The following is an 18,808-nucleotide window of genomic DNA, read 5'->3' as shown; positions in this document are numbered from 1 at the left end:
GGGGGACACAATGGGGGTAGCTGAGTGGGGGCAGACAGGAGGCTGGGGGCACGGGGGGGACACAATGGGGGTAGCTGAGGGGGGGCAGACAGGAGGCTGGGGGCGCTGGGGGCACGGGGGGGAGGGGGCTGTTAGTCCGCCCCCGGCTGTTAGCGCTTGGGGGGGGTGGGAGGAAACAGCCCCGCCCGGGAGCTCTGCCCCCTCCCCCGTTACACACGTGCCCACTCCAGCCCCTCCCCCTACAGGTGCACACTCCCCCCGCCCAGGTACCCGCCCCGCGCGCCAGCAGCCGCCGCCCATGTGCCCGTTGCCCTGGCAACGCCGCGGCCCGCTCCCGGCGAGCAGGAAGCTCCGGCCCGGCCCCGTCCGGCCGCGCTGACAGGGGTACCGGCTCCTCGCCCGCCGGGCCGCGGCCTGAGCCCGACGCCGCAGGTAGGAGCCGAGGCCCGGAGCCCGCTGGGGTCTGCTGCGCCCGTCGCCGTAGCGTCTGGGCGTGAGGGGAGTGGGGTCCTCCCGCCGCCCCGGGGTCGGTGCCTCCGAGCCCCAAGGGGTGAGACCCCCCCGGCCCCCCCCAGGGTCGGTGCCTCTGAGCCCCAAGGGGTGAGACCCCCCCGGCCCCCCCCAGGGTCGGTGCCTCTGAGCCCCAAGGGGTGAGACCCCCCCCCCGCCCCGGGGTCGGTGCCTCCGAGCCCCAAGGGGTGAGACCCCCCCGGCCCCCCCAGGGTCGGTGCCTCTGAGCCCCAAGGGGTGAGTGATTCCCTCCCCCCAGCCCCTGGGTTGGTGCCTTTGAGCCCCAGATTCTCCCCCCGCCCCCCAATGTCTCTGCGTCCCCAGCCGAGCTCTCAGGGCGTTAACGGCTGCGGCTCCAGCCCCAAGCACTATGCCCCAGGCAGGATTCAGCTGCTCAGGCCCCTGTCTCTTGGGCCAGGCTGGGGGTGGCGTGGTGCTCAGGGGTGTCACAGAATACCTGGGTTGGAAGGGACCTCAGGAGGGATCTGCTCAGAGCAGGGCCAATCCCCAACTAAATCCCCAAATGGCCCCCTCAAGGATTGAACTCGCAACCCTGGATTTAGCGGGCGTGGGGGAGGCTGGGACCATACAGAGCTGTCAAGTGTCCAGCATCTCCTACACTAACCCTGACTGACCGACATACACTCTCCGTGGCGGGCACCATCCGCAGCCAGCCAGGGTGAGGGGCAGCTTGGCTCCGGGAAGAGCAAATACCTGGATCATTTGTTTGACCCTCGGAGGTTTTGAACTCGTAGCACTAAGCGTGGGGGAAAGCGATGCTTAACAGTGGCAAGACTTCGGGGTAGGGTCTGGAGGCCCCAGCATGCTGGGTGTAATTGGGCACAGGATGGGGGCTCCTGTGTAAGGGGGTAGCTGGCATGCCAGTGCTTAGACTTCTAATGGGCCAGGGGATTCAGGCTGGCATGGCCAGAGATGCTCCGCACCCAGAAGAGGAGCATAGCCAGTCCTGAGCCCATGAACGCATTAGTGGGAGGAGTGCGTTCGGCAGCTGCGTTAAGGCCAATGGCACCAGTGGGGCGCAGTTCAGTGCCCCGCTTTCAGAAGCCACGGCACACCTCCATGTTTCGTCTGTCTGAACAGTGCCACCAGAGAGCGATGGACTGGTAGGAGCTGTGTGGGACTTGGCCTTTTGTGGTCGTTCCAGTGAAGCTGGGCACTGTGCCTTGGTTCCTGTGGGTTTGCAGTGCACCTCTTGTTCTGGTTTGGGTTTGAACAAGCCTGTCTGGGGGAAGGAGGGGAAAGGCAGAGACAGTGTTTTAGCAGAGAGGATCCACTGCCTCTCACTTGCCTTTCTCAAGGTGTGGTGCTGTCCTGTAACCTGCTCACTCCCTCCTGAATGTGTCTGGCTTTATAAGGGCCGATCCTGTGCCAAAAAAAAGGAGTGTTTTGCACCTGCTAGCAGAACAGGGTTGGTCCCTCAGTTAACTGATGACAGGCCTTTTCTCTCTGCTTCGTTTCCTGGTCAGCAGATGGACCCTTTTGTCAGTCAGTGCTGAAGCTGTGAGATGTCTGAGAGATGCATTTAATCATATGATGGGACAAGAGGGCAGGGACCTTCAGACAGGACCTTAAGCCAGGTGCCACCCACCCTGTCTTTTGTATTCTCTTATCCAGCTGCCTTATGCTTCCATTTGTTGGCAGTAATTTCATTGTTGCATCACAAGCACTTGAAGAAATGGAAGAGTGGAGAATGTTTCCTCAGGAGGACTGGATTGTTTTTCTTTTTTGCATAGTTTCTACAAGGCTGTAACAATTGCCCCAAAACTGTTTATTTAGCAAACTTTTAAATAGCCTTCTTTTCTCTTAACCTCCTTTCCCTTCCCTTGGGTTTGGTTGAGGAGTTTATTGACACTTGGTTCTTGGAAAGATTCACATTCCCATATAGATTTCTTATTTCCATAAAATATGCTAGGCACCCCTCACTTCCTGGTGGGTGTGCCTCAAGTAACTGGACTTTTCCATCAGCCACTACTCACAGGGTTCTATCAGATCAAACCAAATGAGGTCCAACTTGGAGAATGATCTGAAATACGTGTGTTCAATGTGAGAGAAATACCCAGGCAGCTCTAATGAAGAACTAGATCTAGGAGCAAGAGTGGGCAGTGCATTAGGTGTTTGCAATGAGATGTGTAATCCTGGACTGCAGATAGGAAGGATGGCACAGTGGTTAGGGCACTACCCAGGATCCTGCTCTGTCACATACTTCTGGTGTGACCTTGGGCATGCCATTTAGTGCCTCTGTGCCTCAGTTCCCCATCTGTAAGCGGAGGGTAGGAGCACTTCCCTACCGCCTAGGGATGTGTGAGGATTAACTGCATTAAAGATTGTAGGCACTCATATGCTGTGGTAAGGGGGGTGATAAATTCCTAAAAGAGAAATTGCATTCACAGAGCAGGGAGGTCAAAGTTCTTCTCTGCAAGGTGCACCCCCACCTAGAATATTGCATTCCGCTTTGGGCACTGAGTTACCAGAACAGTATTGACACTGGAGGGCTTTCAGAGAACAGCAACTGACCTGACCTGGAGGGTTTGATTTATAAGGAAATTTGAAGCCACGAGCTAGAGTTCCCAGGGCTCAGCATCCACAGTCAGGACTGAATTTTCAGAAGAGCTGGTCCCTCATTTGCTTGCTTGCTTGTCAGATCTGTGAAAGTGCCCAGCGCCCAGCAGCCCCTGTGCCACATAGGGCTAGGAGGTTTTCATGACTCCGCACCCAGTGTGCATCTGATGTATGAGCTCTTGTGAAAATCTAGCTGTAAAAATTCCAGCTGGGTGTTGTATAGCTTGGTTAGTGATGACTAAGGAAGGATAGAACACTCTGCAAATATTTGCAGTCTGTTAAGGCCAAGGAGGGAGGGAAATGCTTTGTGTAGTAACCTGAGGTTTAGCTAGAAGTAATAAGATGAAATCAAGGAAAAGTGTAGACTGAATATTGGGATATAACAAGCTCTTGTGCATGAGCTGTATTTGACTGTACAACAGTCTTCAACTGAAAAGGATGAAGCCCCATTATTGGGTAAATTGGATTGGATAAAGGATTAGAAGATGCCCCGGAGAGACCAATCCTGCACTGACTCCTGCAGATAGGCTGGACAGTCAGATAGGGTTATTCTACCTCAAACTTTCTGATTCTGTTAAATCACCAGCTGTAAAAACTCTTTTTAGGGCGGTTGCATTGGTGTTTTGCCAGATGCTTTATTTCAAGGCTCCACCAGGGACAGGATGTGTGTCTCACTTGTTTCCTGTGCCCATGGGGGGATCGCTTCAGTGGCTAAATGTTTGGGAGCAGAGAATTGGCACTAATGTGCTGTGCTCCTGTTTGCAGTGTCAAGGCAACTGCCTTGTGAAGCGGAATGGGTTAACTGCTTCTGGGCATCTGTTTCCCAGCATGCATAGCTTAATTGGGGATCTTGCTTCAGATGTTACCAGTTTAGCTGAGGCTGATTGTCAGGAGGTGATTAACCTAGCCTGAAACATCAGGCACAGCTGAGAGCATTGGGCCAGCAGCTGTCATTTGGCAGATGACACTGAAACGCAGAGAGGCTGTTCTCGCTGCTGTTGGAGACTGAAGTGTGGTGTGGACTGCCTGTCTAGGAGTCTATGTGAGTCTGATTCTGACTAGTTTAGCACTGACTGTGTAGGCTTTAATGTTGGGAGTGTGAGGTGGGGCTCTGACCAGCCCCAGTAGCAGGGCTAACTGCATGGGATTTTGATAACTGAGCTTTAGTGACTTGAGACTGATGTCTGTATTTTCCAGCAGAAGTGTATTTATTTGGGGTGGAGTACATCCATCCATTAGACTGTGCGGGGGAGGTAGCCGCTCCAGATGCATGTCTTGGTTTTCTTTTAAGTTATGGTCCCCTCCTAGTTTCCATCCTCACCTGGTGCCTTGTGCGTCCCATTGAGAGCTTCTTGAGATGTTCAGTGGAAGCAAGTGGCAGCTGAGTGATAGAAGGGATGGGGGGACTGGGGTTAAGGGGCCCTGGCTTGGACTGCAGAGCTGGCAAAGAGGGGTGAGGAGAGCTGGTGTTTAAATCCTTAGTGCTGCAGTGACAGAGGGTCTGTCCTGCACTGGGTGTTTCCATTGCTGGGTAGGTGGGTGGGGATGGAGAGAGATTCTCTTATTGCTTATGGCATCAATTAAGGATAAGATTGTCACAAAGTCACAGAGACTTTCAGAGACCTCCGTGACAGTTTCTGCTTCTGCCCCAAGGTGGCAGGGCCAGAGTGGTCAGCCGGCAGTGGCCCCGGGGCCCTCAGCTGCCTGCAGTGGGGCTTGTGCTCCTCCCCCACTCCACGGGGTTTGGGCTTCAGTTCCTCCCCCCATCAGTGTCCCTCTACCCCCCATAATTTTTGTAAAAGTCACAGACAGGTTATGGGCTTCCATGAATTTTTGTTTATTGTCTGTGACTTTTACTAAAAATAATGTTGACAAAATTGTAACCTCTGCAATATAGAAAATGTCCCCTGTGGTACTGGTTCGAGGGGACCCTGAACAGAAGAGAACAGGTCTCTGTTCTCCCCTCATGCTATCAGGTTAGGCTTTGTCTGGACCTAGCTCTATTTCAGGGTAGCTGTTCTGATGCCCTGGCCTTAAAGCAGGTTATGTTTCTCCAGGCACAAAGAGCAGCCAGGCAGTTAAGTCAGAGTGACCTTTACTTTAGACTTAGAGAACAAAAGCAACATCTACATCAGAGCCGATGATGTTTCCTTCTTCTGTATCAGTCTGTCCAGCTATTGTGTGTTCAGTTGTTCTCTGAAGACCAGGAATCCCTTAGCTGGTAAGGGCCAGATTTCAAAGTCACAGCACCCACAACTAGGGCCATGTTCTAAAAGGGCTCAGCCCCCCCCCCCCCCCCCCATTGACACCATTGGCCTGTTTGCCCTGCAGCCAGCATGCTGAGCAATCCTGTGAATCTGGACGCTTGTAATGGTACCTAGATAGGTCTTTGGAAAATCTGGTTGTTAAGGGGCAGAACACAGAATATCAAGTCAAAACAGTTATAGCTGGATCCACCTCCAGGCTGGCTCATTTTAACAGCATTGCCATACGAATAGCTCCTAAGCCAGCCTCACGTGAGGCTTCTGAAGGCCATTTTACAATTATAGCAATGCAAAGTTCTGGTACAATTATGCCCCCTCGTACCTGTAAGGGGTTAATGTCTCAGGCCCCATGTGGTGTGCTTTGCTGCCCGTAATATTTCCTAGTGCCTTTTTCTGTCTATATCCATCTTTTTTTGCCTGCCGTGAACCTTTCTATGGTTTGGTGCCCAGCCCCTGGGAGAGGAAGGCTTGTTACAGCCACATGCACTGCCAGGGTCATCTAAGTTCTGTCATGGTGGTAGGAATTTCTCCTGCCACCACAACTATGTCCTGCTCTTTCCCAGCTTGGTAACAACCCTTGTGGTGAACTCCCATGGTACCTGGGATGAAAAGTGAGCTCTGCAGGAGGCACCTGGATTCTGTGCCCTAAAAACAGCTGGTGATGCCAGTTGTTCTGGTGTCTGATTGTCAGGTTCTGACTCCATCCTGGTGCAGCAGACTACCTTGTATGGTGTGGGGACTGGAAAACTGGAAGTGGCATTTCTACAGAATATCAAGGTTGGAAGGGATCTCCGGAGGTATCTAGTCCAACCCTTTGCTCAAAGCAGGGCCAATCCCTGGACAGATTATTGCCCCAGATCCCTAAGTGGCCACTTCAAGGATTGAACTCACAACCCTGGGGTTAGCAGATCGGTGCTCAAACCACTGAGCTGTACCTCCCCCCAGCTTTCCAAGGCTCTTTGTTTCTCCTTATAGGACAATGGGAGCTGACTAACCCCCAGCCGTCTTGTACTGTGGATGGACAAATGGCCATTTGTCCACAGGTGGCTTAATTTAGGGCTAGGAATTTTGGGGCTGCCTCTGAGGTTATGGGGTTGGAGGAGGGAGCTGCATCTCTTCTTTCTCCTCCCCCTTCCCTCTTGGCTAGGGGCAGGATTTCCCTTGGCGAAGAGCTCTCATCCCAGCATTGGTGGGTCCATTGATGTCCCCATTCCACGTCCACAAGGAAAGTGCTGTTAGCTGGCTTGCAAGTGTGTCATGTTCCCCCTGCCCCTGGAGATATGTGAGAATAGAGGTGCCTGCCTTTGGCTGAGAGAGAGGAGCCCTATGACCCAGTCCCTTAATATTCCCAAAGGGACAACGCCTGCTGCTTGCCATGAGACTCCTCTGCTTTTTGATTCCTAATGTCCGTTCCAGAGCCTCTTCTGCCCTCAGGCTGCAAGTGCCACATGCACACAGCTAGCATTTTCAGTGCAATCTAATAGAATAAGCCAGTTGTCTTAATCCACTTATCAGGTTTGATCCAATAAAGCCTGCAGCTCTGGCTGAGTGAAGTGAGCATGTTCTTAATAAATCTCCTGTTTCAACTGGCGTCTTTAATCTGCCTCTGTCACTTACACAGAAACTTCAAGGTGGAATTAACGATACTGCCTTCTGCTCCTGGACCCTTCCAAATCGAGAGACTTCGAAACTCCGCAGCCCAGCGCTGGGAGCTAGCGTATAGTTACCTTTTCTCCAAAAGAACACTTGTGTGACATGAAAAGAGAGACCACTAATGCCGAGACACCAACACCTTGTCCTGTCCTCCTTCAATGGTGGGAGATACTTCCCTAACCTGCAAGGAGAAAATTCCTTAGTGCATCGTTAGCTCTTGCATTGTGCCTGTGAAACTGGCCACACAAAGGAAAAGCCACTCGGCATGATCTATCCGCCAGCAGCAACTCCCCTCTCCCCCTGCCAGGTCAGTGCTGCTGCTCAGACCATGCTGAGGGTCCTGTTGGACTGTGTGAGTAGGGGTCCTGACCTGGAATTGTGGTGAGCACGTAGAAAGTAGCTTTTTGGGTGCTGGGGAGGAGTAAGGTACCGTGATGTTCTGCTGGCACCCTTGCCAGGGCTGAGTTAAACTGTGTGTGCGGCAGCACCCTTACTGCACTTCCTGCTGTATGTAAGTTTGTGTTGTGGCCTTTTGGCTTTTTCCCTTGTAACATTTAATTGTTTGGGGTTTTTTGTGGGGTGGGGGTATTATCTGTATTATGGGAGTGCCTGTGACCCCCGTCACATGCAGGACTCCATTGTTCTAGGTGCTGTACAAACGCAGCATGAAAAGCTGGTTCCTGCCCCAAAGAGTTTACAATCTAGATATAAGACAAGACACAACAGATGGATATAGAGAGACAGGGGAGCACAAGGAAACAGTGAGACAGTACGTATGGTTCGAAGTCCCGCCTCTGAGCAGGCTATGGGGAATGAAGGCCCTGATGGTGCACAGTGCCTGGTGGAGAGGCAGCGTGGCAGGCTCAGGTTGGTTCTCCTCTCGACTGTCCCAGACATGACATGTAGAACCTCTGCCAGGCCTCTCCCTTATCTGTCTTTTCAGCCTTGTTTGATTTCTTGTCAAATGAATTTTAGAGAGGAGTCAACAACTAGCTGTGCCGGTGGAAGAGAAATTCCATTGGGGGAAGCGTAATGCCCCTCACGTGAGTCAGCAGCCGGCGTGAATGGGGATCAAGTCACTTAGCAATGGTTTGCACAGTAAATAGGATTCCTGGTTTCAGCAAAGAGATGGGGTAAAGCTGCTGTTACAGAGGCAAACATGTTGACTTCACACACTTGTCCATTCATTTGCTTAGACTTTAGCAATGAGGCTTGGGTCGGCAATATTGGAGTCTAATTAAAGTGACCTTGTGCAGTCTCCGTTATCTTATCTGTAACACAGGGGGACTGATAGCTGCCAGTCGCTGAGGCCAGGCTGGGTCAATCAGCATTGGTGTATAGTACCCAGAAATATTAATAACAGCTGGGGGAAGACTGAAGTCATGGTCTCCTTGCTCCCAACCCACTGCTCCTTCCCCCAGGGCTCAGGATAGGTGGTGGTGGTGGAGTAAGCATCCAACAGAGCCATTCCAATGCTATAAGGTCCATATGGATACTGCCAGGGCTCTTCCCCCTATTTCTGTGCCTCCCTACCCCCAAAAAGGTTGAAAATATAAATTTGGGTTGCGGGTGTGGGGGAGGGGGGAATGCTGCTGTTTCAGGAACCACTTGACCAAAGGACTCCCAGTTTACACCACTCGCTCTGCCCTGGACTCTGAACTGACGTACCAGTTTCCCAGCTGATCTTATGTATGCAACAGAAATGGTGTTGCAACTCTATCTAGCACTTGCCACCTCCTAAGAGAAGTTAATTTGTAGCCCTAATGCTGACTTAGGGAATAGATCGTGTGCCAGGTGGGCAGTTTGTTGTCTTTGCTCTGGTGTCTGAGCAGAATTGAAAGTCAAAACTGCTTTCCAATTGCTGGATAAACATGGAAGGGAGGGCATTGCCTGGCCTGGCCTGAGCTCTGGGGCCAGGTTGCCTGGCTCTGCCAACGTGCTTCATTCCTCTTGTGCAACATCTCTGCTCTGCCAGCCCTCTTCCCCTCTTGAGTAGCCACAGGGAGTGGCAGAGCAGAGTAGCTCATCAGAGGGGGTTGGCCTCCTCTCCTGTGGCGGGTGGCTCGGGATGAGGAAGGCAGACACTAGAGCCTTTGAATGTCCTGCTTCATAAATGAAGGCCCTGTCAATACAGATATGTGCTTACTAGCCTTAGGGTAAAGAATTCCATGTACCATGAGTATTCACGCTCTCCCCGGACCTATCACTGTTCAAGCCTTGGGTTTCTGCACTTTCTCTGTCCCTGTTTCTATTACTTCCCAAGCAGGGCTGCCCAGAGGATTCAGGGGGCCTGAGGCAGGATCGGGTCTTCAGCAGCAGTAGAGCAGCTTAAATGCCACTGATTGCAGCTTTTTTTTTTTTTTTTTTCCCTTTCTGGTGCTTGCTGTCACTGGGCAGTGCTCCGAGGCTTTGGCAGCACTTCAGCGATGGGTCCTTCACTTGCTCCGAGTCTTCCGCTGCACTGAAGGACCTGCCACCAAAGACCCGGAGCGAGTGAAGGGCTTGCCGCCGAAAACCCGGAGCAGCTCGCAGGGCCCCTACGGTGCCCGGGGCAAATTGCCCCACTTGCCCCCCCAGGCAGCCCTGCTCCCAAGAAAGGCTGCGGCATGTCAGACTTTTGTTTATTAGCAATCATGAGGCTTGGTCTATACTGAAAAGTTACATCTGCACAGCACCCCGACCGACATTGCTATGTCAACAAATCCCCAAGGTTAGATACAATTCGGCTGACAGAAGACTGCTTCCATTGACCTCGCTGCTACTGTTTGGCGTAGGCTGCGTCTACACTAGGGGCTGTGCAGGTGTAGCTATGCTGCGGTAATCACCACCCATTTTTCCTCCTTTGGTGGAGAGAGAGTGAGAATCTTTCCCCCCAACAGCTCCCACCACTCCAGATGCCAAGCAGTTGACAGCTCTGTTCTGTCTCATGTTGGTCCCATGAATCCTGTCTAGGGTTACATTTTGTCCCAAGAGCACCTGTATGTCCAGCTCATCTCGCTCACTTATTCTAAGCAGGTCTTAAAACCCTGCCTGCTTGGTTTTCTTGCTTCCCAATTGGAAGGTGTTGCCTCTTTAATGCAGACCCAGGCATGCCATCATGAATACCAGTGGAGACTAGGCATTGGGGGTTTCGTGGAGGAGCCAGTGCTGGAAAAAGACCATCTGCTCCATGCAGAGAGCAAAACAGTCAAGATTGTGGGCTCCTTCTGGGAGCTATCCCTTCAGCAGTGCATCCTGTGAGCAAAGGTTTTGCTGTTTAATGCTGACTCGCTCTGTCCCTGAATGGCCAACTCCTAGTGTTCCAAAATCATGAGTCCAACTTCCAAAATCATGCAGTTGGCTCAGGGTGGGTTCATTTATATCACCAGGTGAAACACCTCAATTAAATCAGTGACTTGAATCATTTTTCTGTTCTATCCTAAAGAGAAGTGCATTCTCGCTGGTTGAGTAACCATTAAACATGTTGATTTTAAAGCTAAATGAAGGCTTTACACTAGAATTGGTATACCTTGTTGCTACCTAGGAGAGTACACTGTGACTGGGTACTTTTTATTTAAACAATTATATAGATTAATATTTTCAGATTCGTAACTGTACATTTTTAGTATGTTAGAAAATAGCACATCAATATATCATGCAGGGGTCCCCAACGCGGTGCCTGCGGGTGCCATGGCATCTAAGTGTGCCCACGTACTGGCCGGCGGATGAGCAATGTCGCTGACAAGCTGCGTCTTCCAGAGGCGTCGCCGCCGAAATACCGCACCCATCAGAGATTTTCCCTGAGCGGAGTGTTTCCAGGGTGGATGGAGTTGTCATAATTTGAGAACTGAGCTAAGCAGAGCTCAGGTAGGGGGAAGCTGTAAAATAGGAAGTTGAACTTGAAGAGATACATGATGGTGTCTCCTGGAGTCAGAGGCCAGGTCCCAACACCTGTGATGACTTTTTCAGTCTCACGCTTTGGGTCCCCCACAGGAGCAAGCCCTTAATACAGTACATGACCTATTGTGCCATATTCATAAAGCTTGACCTAAAAAATTAGTTGTTTTCCCCCCAGTTCTTTGTTTATCTAGAAAAGCTGCCTTTGCCTCAAAGTTTTTGATAGAGGTTCTTGGATTCAGCATTTTCATTTTTTATTTAAATGTTCTGAGAGATTAAAAGAAGTTTAGGCCTGAACATATTTTGTATTTAAACTCAGATTTAGTTTTAAACAGGTTTATTTTTAAAAATAGAGAAATTTATTATCATTTAAATAACAATAAAAAAAAAATTTAAATCCAATTATTTTTCCTCCCCAACATTTATTGCTTTTTATCCCCCCTGGATTGGCTTAAATCTCATTTTACGTTTTTTTATTTTAAAGTTTGCTTTATCTGCTGTCTGGTTTTTGAGCCTTTAGGATTCAGGGTTTCAGGGTTTTCTCTGCAATGATGTGTGCTGCAAACTGGCTTTGTAAAAGAAAGCGGCGATTCTCTCACACTGGACTCCAGGAGCTGGTCTTTAAGAAAATGACCAAATTGCAAGACTGGTGATAAAATCTCAAGAGCTGGCTGCCCGTCAGACCCAATGCTCTACAAACCCAGAGGCACGTTAACATCTTTCACTGCTGTAGTACAGAAGAGCCCAGTCATGGGCCAGAACCACTTTGTGCCAGCTGCACAGAACAAAAATAAGCGGTTTCCTGACCCCAAAGAATTTATAATATAAATCTCACACCTGGGGCATCAGCTAGAGAGAGAAGGTCTAAGTGTTCCCAGGGAGAAGGTCTAAGTGTTCCCAGGGAGGATAAAACAGAGATATTTTTTTAAAGGGAAGGCTCTGGGAAAGACCCTGTGGTGGGTGAGGAAAGGGAAGTCTGTTCATCTGATTAATTCTTAGCCCTGACTGTGGCCACTGCCTTGGCTAAGTTATCCAGCCAAACCTGTTGCGCCAGGTGAGCATTTGAGAGATCATTATAACACCCCAAGCTAACACTGTCTTGTGATTATCCCCTGTCTGGTTCTAGGCAAACCAGAAAGCTTCTGTCTGTATCTAGGCAGGTCCAAGCTGGAGCAGTGTTGGCCAATGAGGGGAGACACTGAAAGCTGCCACTAAGATCAGTGAAAACGACTTGACTGGCCAGTTTGGCAGAGCTGTTTCTGGCCCTCTCCTTTCCTCTCCCTTCCAGTTCTTTAAAAGGAAATCCACCCCCAGGGGAATCCTGGGTTTGTCTTTGCAGTGTAGACACAGTACCCAGCCTGCCTCCCTCTGGGTGTGTCTCCCTCCAGATAAATATCAAATAAGGCAATTAAATCCCACAGCCAAGTGCTGCCTGTCTGCATGCCAACCATGCAGTGTTAGGGCTGCGCTTCTCTAGGTCAGCACATAATATCTGGGCTGGTTTTACAGAGATCAGTGTGAGGAATAGAGCAAGGTGCTTTGGGCCGGCCAGCTGCATAGGCACTGTTAGAGCTGGGAGTGGGTCTGGATTAGGATTCAGAGGCCCTGTCTGAAGCTGAGTAGCAAGCAGCTCTGGGGAGACTTGGTTCTGAGTCAGGATGGGCTGAGTTCCCAGCCCTGGTCCCTATGGGCAGCCCAGTGCTCCCAGCATGCTGTCAGGTTGCCATGCTGATCACTTTTCTCCTTGTTCTTGCAGCCTGAGATTTTGTCCCAGGCGTGTCCCTGGCCTCGCCTGGCATGGAGGACAGTCTCACAAGGCCTTCGAGCCCAGCAGGGCTCTCCTGTTACATGGCAGTTTCTCAGCTGTTAGGTTTGACTGTGATTGCCATGACCGGAGCCTGGATGGGCCAGTACCGGGGCGGTATTGCTTGGGAAAGCGCGCTGCAGTTCAACGTCCACCCTCTCTGCATGGTCATTGGCATGGTCTTCCTCCAAGGGGATGGTAAGCTGGGATCCTGATGGAGAATTGCTGAAGGACTAAGAGCATTCAAAATGCTACCTACCTCTCAGCCAGGCTCTGACCCCTTTACTGCCACGATCACACAGATACCTCCAGCTCTTTGCTGGAAGGTCTAGGTGTGTCTGCTGCAGCCTTAAAAATGGAGTGACTCCTGATTTCCATATGAGTAATTGGCTTGGAATCATGACCGTAATGCCTTCCATTGCTCGGCTGCGGTTCAGCAGTGTTAGGGCTTTGATGCTAAGAAGGTAACTTGGTCCAGGTAGCCAACCTGGTCAAGGACAAAGCTGTCTCCTGGTGTTAGCAATGGGGACTAGAGCTGGAGTAACAGGTGCACTGACCCTGTCTACACGGGGTTGCTTCAGTACGAGGTACTTACTGTTCTGCCCGAGTGCCGGAGTAGGATGCTACCAGATCCCCCCCCACCCCAAGACTCTGGTGACAGTGCAGTGAACAGCAGCCTCCTGCGGGTGGTGAGATTCCCGCTCTCCGCGGAGCTGACGTGGCCCAAACCCATGGCAGGCAGAGCACTTAGCAGGGAGCTCGGCGTTATGCGCTGCTCCGTTTCACACTAATGTAATTGTGTGGAGCCGGGGGCAGTAATCATCTCCCAGACGGCCACTTGGGCAGAGAGCTGGTTGTGGCTGTACAGAGCCGTGATGGGGAAAGTGCATCAGCAGGTGCCCCCAGACAGTCCCTGAGGCTTAAAGAAAAGATTAATTGTAGCAAATTAAATTTGGAAAAGGCAGTTGGGAGAACAAGCAAGTGCTTAATGCTCCAGCATGAGTCACCCTCTGCCTCCCTTCAGCGGCTCTGACGCGTTGGTTTGTTAGTGCCGATTCTCCCCCTCCTCGGGGCCCTGGGACCCCACCTCTCCCAGGCTTTGTTTGATGTGCTTAGCCCACTTGGCCTGGGGACGGTTCCCTTTGCTCTGGGCTGCAGAGCTGAGGAGGCTGTTCCCTGCCCACCCCCACTGCCTCTCACACGTTTCTCTCCCCCAGCTCTCCTGGTTTACCGGGTCTTCAGGAACGAGACCAAGCGCTCGGCCAAAATCCTCCACGGGCTCCTCCACGCCTTTGCGCTGGTCATCGCCCTTGTGGGTGAGTCTTGGACGCAGCAGCGGAAAGGTGACCCAGAAGGACCCGTGTGGCAGTCCGCCTGCCCCTAAGGCCATTGTATTGGGTCAGTGGCATCCTGCCCAGGGAGGCTTTTAAATCCATCCTCTTCTGTTACAACGAAAAGATCATCCCAGGAAGGCTCCCAGAGCAGAGCCCTTGCTCCCCAGGCTCAGCGCCTGCAGTTTGAGACTCTGCTCCCCAGGCCGGGTTGGGGAACGGGTCCAGGCCAGATCCCTGAGTGGGCTGTGTGTGTGAACGGGCTAACGAATGGTCCCCAGCCCTAACCGACCGCCTCCTGCCATCCCTGCAGGTGTGATAGCCGTGTTCGATTACCACAGGAAGAAAGGCTTTGCAGACATGTACAGCCTGCACAGCTGGTGTGGAATAGCAGCCTTCAGCCTCTACTTCATCCAGGTAAGGAGGAGGAGGAGGGTCCCCTTCAGGAGGCAGGCAGGCAGAGTCCTCCAGTGGTTAGAGCAGGGGCAGGACTGCTGGGTTCTATCCCCAGCTCTGGTGGATTTGTTTTGGATCTTCAGTCTCTGTTCCTTGGCTGCAGGCAGGAGCTTGTTGCTGTGCCAGTGTCTGAGGAGGGCTTGGCTGGATTAGCCCACCATCACCAATCCTGGGTTAGCCGGGCCAGGAGCTAATTTGCTCCGATTTCTGAAGCCTGTTGTAATAACACCAACTTCCAGCGGAAGCCTGGGCTGTTCATGGAAAGAGCCCTTAGGCCCCTCTGCACTTTCTTCTTCCCCTCCAGTGGCTCATGGGCTTCAGTTTCTTCCTGTTTCCTGGAGCATCCTTCTCACTCCGCAGCAGATACAAACCACAGCACGTCTTCTTTGGCGTCTTCCTCCTCGTTCTCTCCATCGCCACGTGCCTGCTGGGCATCAAGGAGCTGCTCCTCTTCAGTATCCAGTAAGTGACACAAGCATCTGGGCTGCAATTCCCAGCGTCCCCCGGGAGTTTAGAAACAAGACACCCTTGCCACAGCCTGGCACCTCGCAGGGAAATGGAGTGATTGGGTCGTCCGGACCCAGATTTCAGTCCTATCACTGAACCTCCCTCAGTGTGAGGACTCTCACCTCTCCTAAACGTGGGGCTGGTTCAGGCCCTCAGTGGGCAAATCTGCTTTTTCTCAAAGGCAACGGCCTCTGTGGCAAAAACAGACAGCGGAATCCCTGGCCAGTGCTAGCAAAGCCTTCCGTGGCAAGCTGGGGGCGCTGCCCCTCTAGGGAGTGACCCTAATGACTGGAGCTGCTGGAAATCTTTCACCTGCAACGTTTTCCAGTAGAAAACATAGACTGAAATGTTTTCCAGGATTGTTTCTGAAGGGGAGAATTGACGCAGGTGTCCTTTCTCCAGGGCTAGTGTAAATTACACAACCTCCTTCTTGGACTGATCCCTGGAGCGTGCGCAGGCGAGGCGGTGTCAGCTGTCAGCTAACCCCAGGCCCCAAATGGCTGGGAGAGGCAAGACCACTTCAGAGCCCTTCCCAGGGCAGGCAAAACTGTGTCCCTCCTTTCCCTCCCAGCAGCTCTAATGCAGCTGTAGGGAAAACCTGCTGCAGATTTGGCTCCATGTGGCTCTGCAGCTCACTCACCCATGCTGCTGCTGTGATGGGAAGCGTGACACCCTCCTCCACCCCCCCTCCCCAATGTTAGAACAGGCAGCAAAGTAGCTGGAGAGCATTTCTTGGGGCTGGAGATGGCAAACACTACAGTCAGACCATTAGCATGTGTTCTTGCCTCTGGCCATGCCTCGGAGGAGAGGAAACACTCGCAGGGCCACGGGGGGCTGTGGGCTGCCCACTGCAGGCTCAGGAGGGTTGGGTGTCATTTCCTGGGCCGTGGCTGGGAGGAGCATGGTACCCTGGTCTGGGCTGGACTCCAGGGAGCCACGCAGACATTTTCCTCCTTCGGGTGTTCCCTGTTCTCAGCCCAGCCCCTCTCTGCTCCTGCAGGGCTACCTACAGCTCGTTCGTGCCGGAAGGGATCCTGGCCAACGTCCTGGGCCTGCTGCTGATCGGCTTTGGGCTGGTGATCGGCTACATCCTGACACGGGACGAGTGGAAGCGGCCGCCCCTGGCTGAGGAGCTGGCCCTGTCCATGGATTTTAAAACCCTCACTAAGGGGGAGAGCCCCAGCAGCAGCCAGTGATGGCTCCCTGCGCTGTGGGGCTCCCCCCAGAGGCAGGGCTGGGGTGGACTTCATGGTCGCTGCTCACCCTGCATGTACTAGCCCCTCCGGTGTCTGTTGCTGGTGTGTTGGTGTTGCTGTGATCTCTCTGCCATGTGCTGGTTGTTACATGTACAGCTGGTGTGGGGGGGGGCCTCTGCTTTAACCCCTTGTCTGCAGGGGAGCTGTGTGCTAAGGCAGCAGCTTGGAGCCCCATCCTGGTAATAGGCATCATGTTGCTCTGGGACGAGCCACGTTCTCCCACTGAGCCCTTATACCAGCCATGGCCACTTCCCTGCCACCCAAATCATGGGGGATGGGCTTTGTATGTGGCAGGCGCAGGGGCATTCCCAGTTGGCTGAGCTGCTGTGCGGGGGAGAGGTTTGGATCCCTCACCCCTCAAGCAACAGGATGGCCGCATTTCCATTTCCCAGCCTGCCTGGCTAGTTAGCATGAGGCCCACTAACTCAAGTGCGGATGAAGGTCAGGGCCTGGCTCGCTCCTTGGGCTGCCTGAAGATTTCTCCCTCCTGGAGTTCATGCAGGCTGCTAAGCGGTGTGTTGAACACCATGCTCCATGGCAGCCAAACCCCGTTCTCTAGGAGCCTTGTTTTAAACCCTCCCTCACTTGCATGCAAAGCTTTGTGTGTGTCGCGGGCTAGGGTATTTTTAATGACAGCAGCACCTCTCTCTGATCAGTCAGTGGGTGGGGGTGTGTACATGTGCTGCTGTCTGCTGTAGGTAAGATAACCTGCCCTGGCCCTTAAACAGCAGTGTCCTTAGAACTCCTCATCCCTGCTACCTCTCGTTCCTGACAGGGGCTGCCCTGTGGGCTCTTGCTAGCAGCTCCATTCTGCTTACAGGTGGTGCTCCAGCCAGCTGACAGTGAGCAGAGTAGAAATGCAGGTTGGTAAGGTCTAGTGATGGGGTGGGCAGTGAATTTGTTTTAACATTAAAGGCCTAGTTTCCCCCAGCTCTCAGTGCAGGGGGCACAGTCCCTGTCTGCACGAGTGACCCATGACAGCTGCCAGGGGCTTTTCTTTACATCAAAACTTTCCCATCTGTTTGCTCTTCTCTGTAATGAGATGCAAGACTGCAGGTGTTGCCAGGCATTGCTGGTGCCTAGTGATACTGCAGCAAAGACTTTTGCATTGATCACCTGTTAAATATTCCCTTCATGCATGACTGATCAGGGACTAGCCTGCCCCCCCTCCCAGTGCAGCTTTGTATGCAGAGCAAGGCAGGCTCTGCTGCTGCGGGTTGAACTGTGCATGGGGGCGAGGTTAGCAGACTAACCCTGTTTCCATGGGGCTGCTTGAGAGCCTTCTAGCCATGCTTTCCTCAAAGAGTGGTTAAGCACCCCCCTCTCCCCATGCTGACGGGTAATAGAGCACACCTGTGTCCCAGGTGGTCCAGGATGCTGTTGTGTGATAACAGCTGTACCCTGGCCAACTTGTTTGTAATCCCATCTCTTCATTATACAACATGGGTGTTCAAAGGGAGACATGGCCCCCTTAGCCACAGTGCAACTCCCCAGGTGGCCACAGAGCACAGGCTGAAAACGGCTCCTGTTTCAGGGGGTCTGCCAAGCAGCATCGGCATTAGAGCCCTAAGCAGAAAAAGCCAAAGTTGTCCCCACAGGAATGAAAGGGATGGGGCAGGGCCCTGGCTTTTATATGCAGAAAAACAAACAGATAACTGCTGCAGGGAGGAGCCTTGACAGCTGGGCCTGAGCTGTTAATTAGCAGATCCTGTTTGTAAACCTAGAAAAACTTCATCATGTGGCTGCTGATTCTCTTTATAAATATTTCCCCAGCCTCTGTTCAGTGCAGATTCTAATTTTCTGACTCATTCCCCTAAAGTGACCTGAGCCTGATAAAGCTTGAGCTGGGGGTTTGTCCCACCACTGCCTCCCTTTCAAACTCCCCCTGCTGAGCAGAGACTGGCTGGGCCTCTGGAGTGCAGCTGGCTCTTTAACTCAGCACTCAAGCTGGGTGCCCAACACTCACTGGGCCCTGCTGCCATGTTACGTGCTGTAGTGAAAGAGCTGTGGCTAGCACGTTTCCTAACACGGCCAGGGCACCTGCCTGGTTTTTGGAAAGACTTGTTCTACCGCAGTCATCCCTTGTCCCAAATGAGGGAAGAAAGAGGGGAGGGATAGCTCAGTGGTTTGAGCATTGGCCTGCTAAATCCAGGGTTGTGAGAGGGCCAATAATTAGGGATCTGGGGCAAAAACCAGTACTTGGTCCTGCTAGTGAAGGCATGGGGGCTGGACTCAATGACCTTTCATGGTCCCTTCCTGGTCTAGGAAAATCTCCAATTATTATTATTATTAAAAACTATTATAGCCAGTGTTTGAAATTTGCTCTCCCCTGACTGCAGTGGAGCCAGGATTTCAACCACTGATCTTGTCTCTCAGGAGGACCAATGCGAGTTCCTTTAGTCCAAAAAACAACTGGCCAACTCCATAAGGTTGGCTCAGAAAAGTAACACCCTGCTAGGGCTGTGTTTCCCTTCCCCGCAGTGCACTCATCTCTAACAGTCCCAAAAAAAAAAAAAAAAGCTTGTATCAAACAGAGGGTGTAAAGTCTCCTGAAAAAATGCCTGCCAGCAA

The 18,808-nt window shown here is 52.3% G+C and overlaps 1 protein-coding gene across 2 annotated transcripts; it reads left to right on the top strand.

Annotated features, from left to right (window-relative positions):
* Positions 1-363: 363 nt before the first annotated feature.
* LOC127040616 (transmembrane ascorbate-dependent reductase CYB561) lies at positions 364-17,884 on the top strand. Of its 2 annotated transcripts, none has more exons than XM_050934988.1 (6): positions 364-432; positions 12,640-12,885; positions 13,905-14,003; positions 14,332-14,435; positions 14,779-14,936; positions 15,982-17,884. In XM_050934988.1, exons 2-6 carry the CDS (start codon positions 12,681-12,683, stop codon positions 16,175-16,177), a joined length of 762 nt encoding a protein of 253 aa, XP_050790945.1. In that variant the 5' UTR covers positions 364-432; positions 12,640-12,680; the 3' UTR covers positions 16,178-17,884. The 2 variants fall into 2 exon arrangements, with proteins under 2 accessions (XP_050790945.1, XP_050790946.1); XM_050934989.1 differs by lacking the exon at positions 364-432 and adding an exon at positions 4,031-4,132.
* Positions 17,885-18,808: the final 924 nt, after the last annotated feature.

Source organism: Gopherus flavomarginatus, chromosome 25 (genome assembly GCF_025201925.1).
Source record: "Gopherus flavomarginatus isolate rGopFla2 chromosome 25, rGopFla2.mat.asm, whole genome shotgun sequence".
In the NCBI taxonomy this organism is placed as follows: domain Eukaryota; kingdom Metazoa; phylum Chordata; order Testudines; family Testudinidae; genus Gopherus; species Gopherus flavomarginatus.
The sequence above is the reverse complement of the archived record's forward strand: the minus strand, read 5'-3'. Positions and strand labels throughout refer to the sequence as shown.

Excerpts from the sequence above, each read along its gene's own strand:
- LOC127040616 (XM_050934988.1), top strand. The coding sequence starts at position 12,681 with ATGGAGGACAGTCTCACAAGGCCTTCGAGCCCAGCAGGGCTCTCCTGT. Across the intron at positions 14,436-14,778 it reads TCAGCCTCTACTTCATCCAG|TGGCTCATGGGCTTCAGTTT; the intron begins GTAAGGAGGAGG and ends CTTCCCCTCCAG. Across the intron at positions 14,937-15,981 it reads CTGCTCCTCTTCAGTATCCA|GGCTACCTACAGCTCGTTCG; the intron begins GTAAGTGACACA and ends CTGCTCCTGCAG.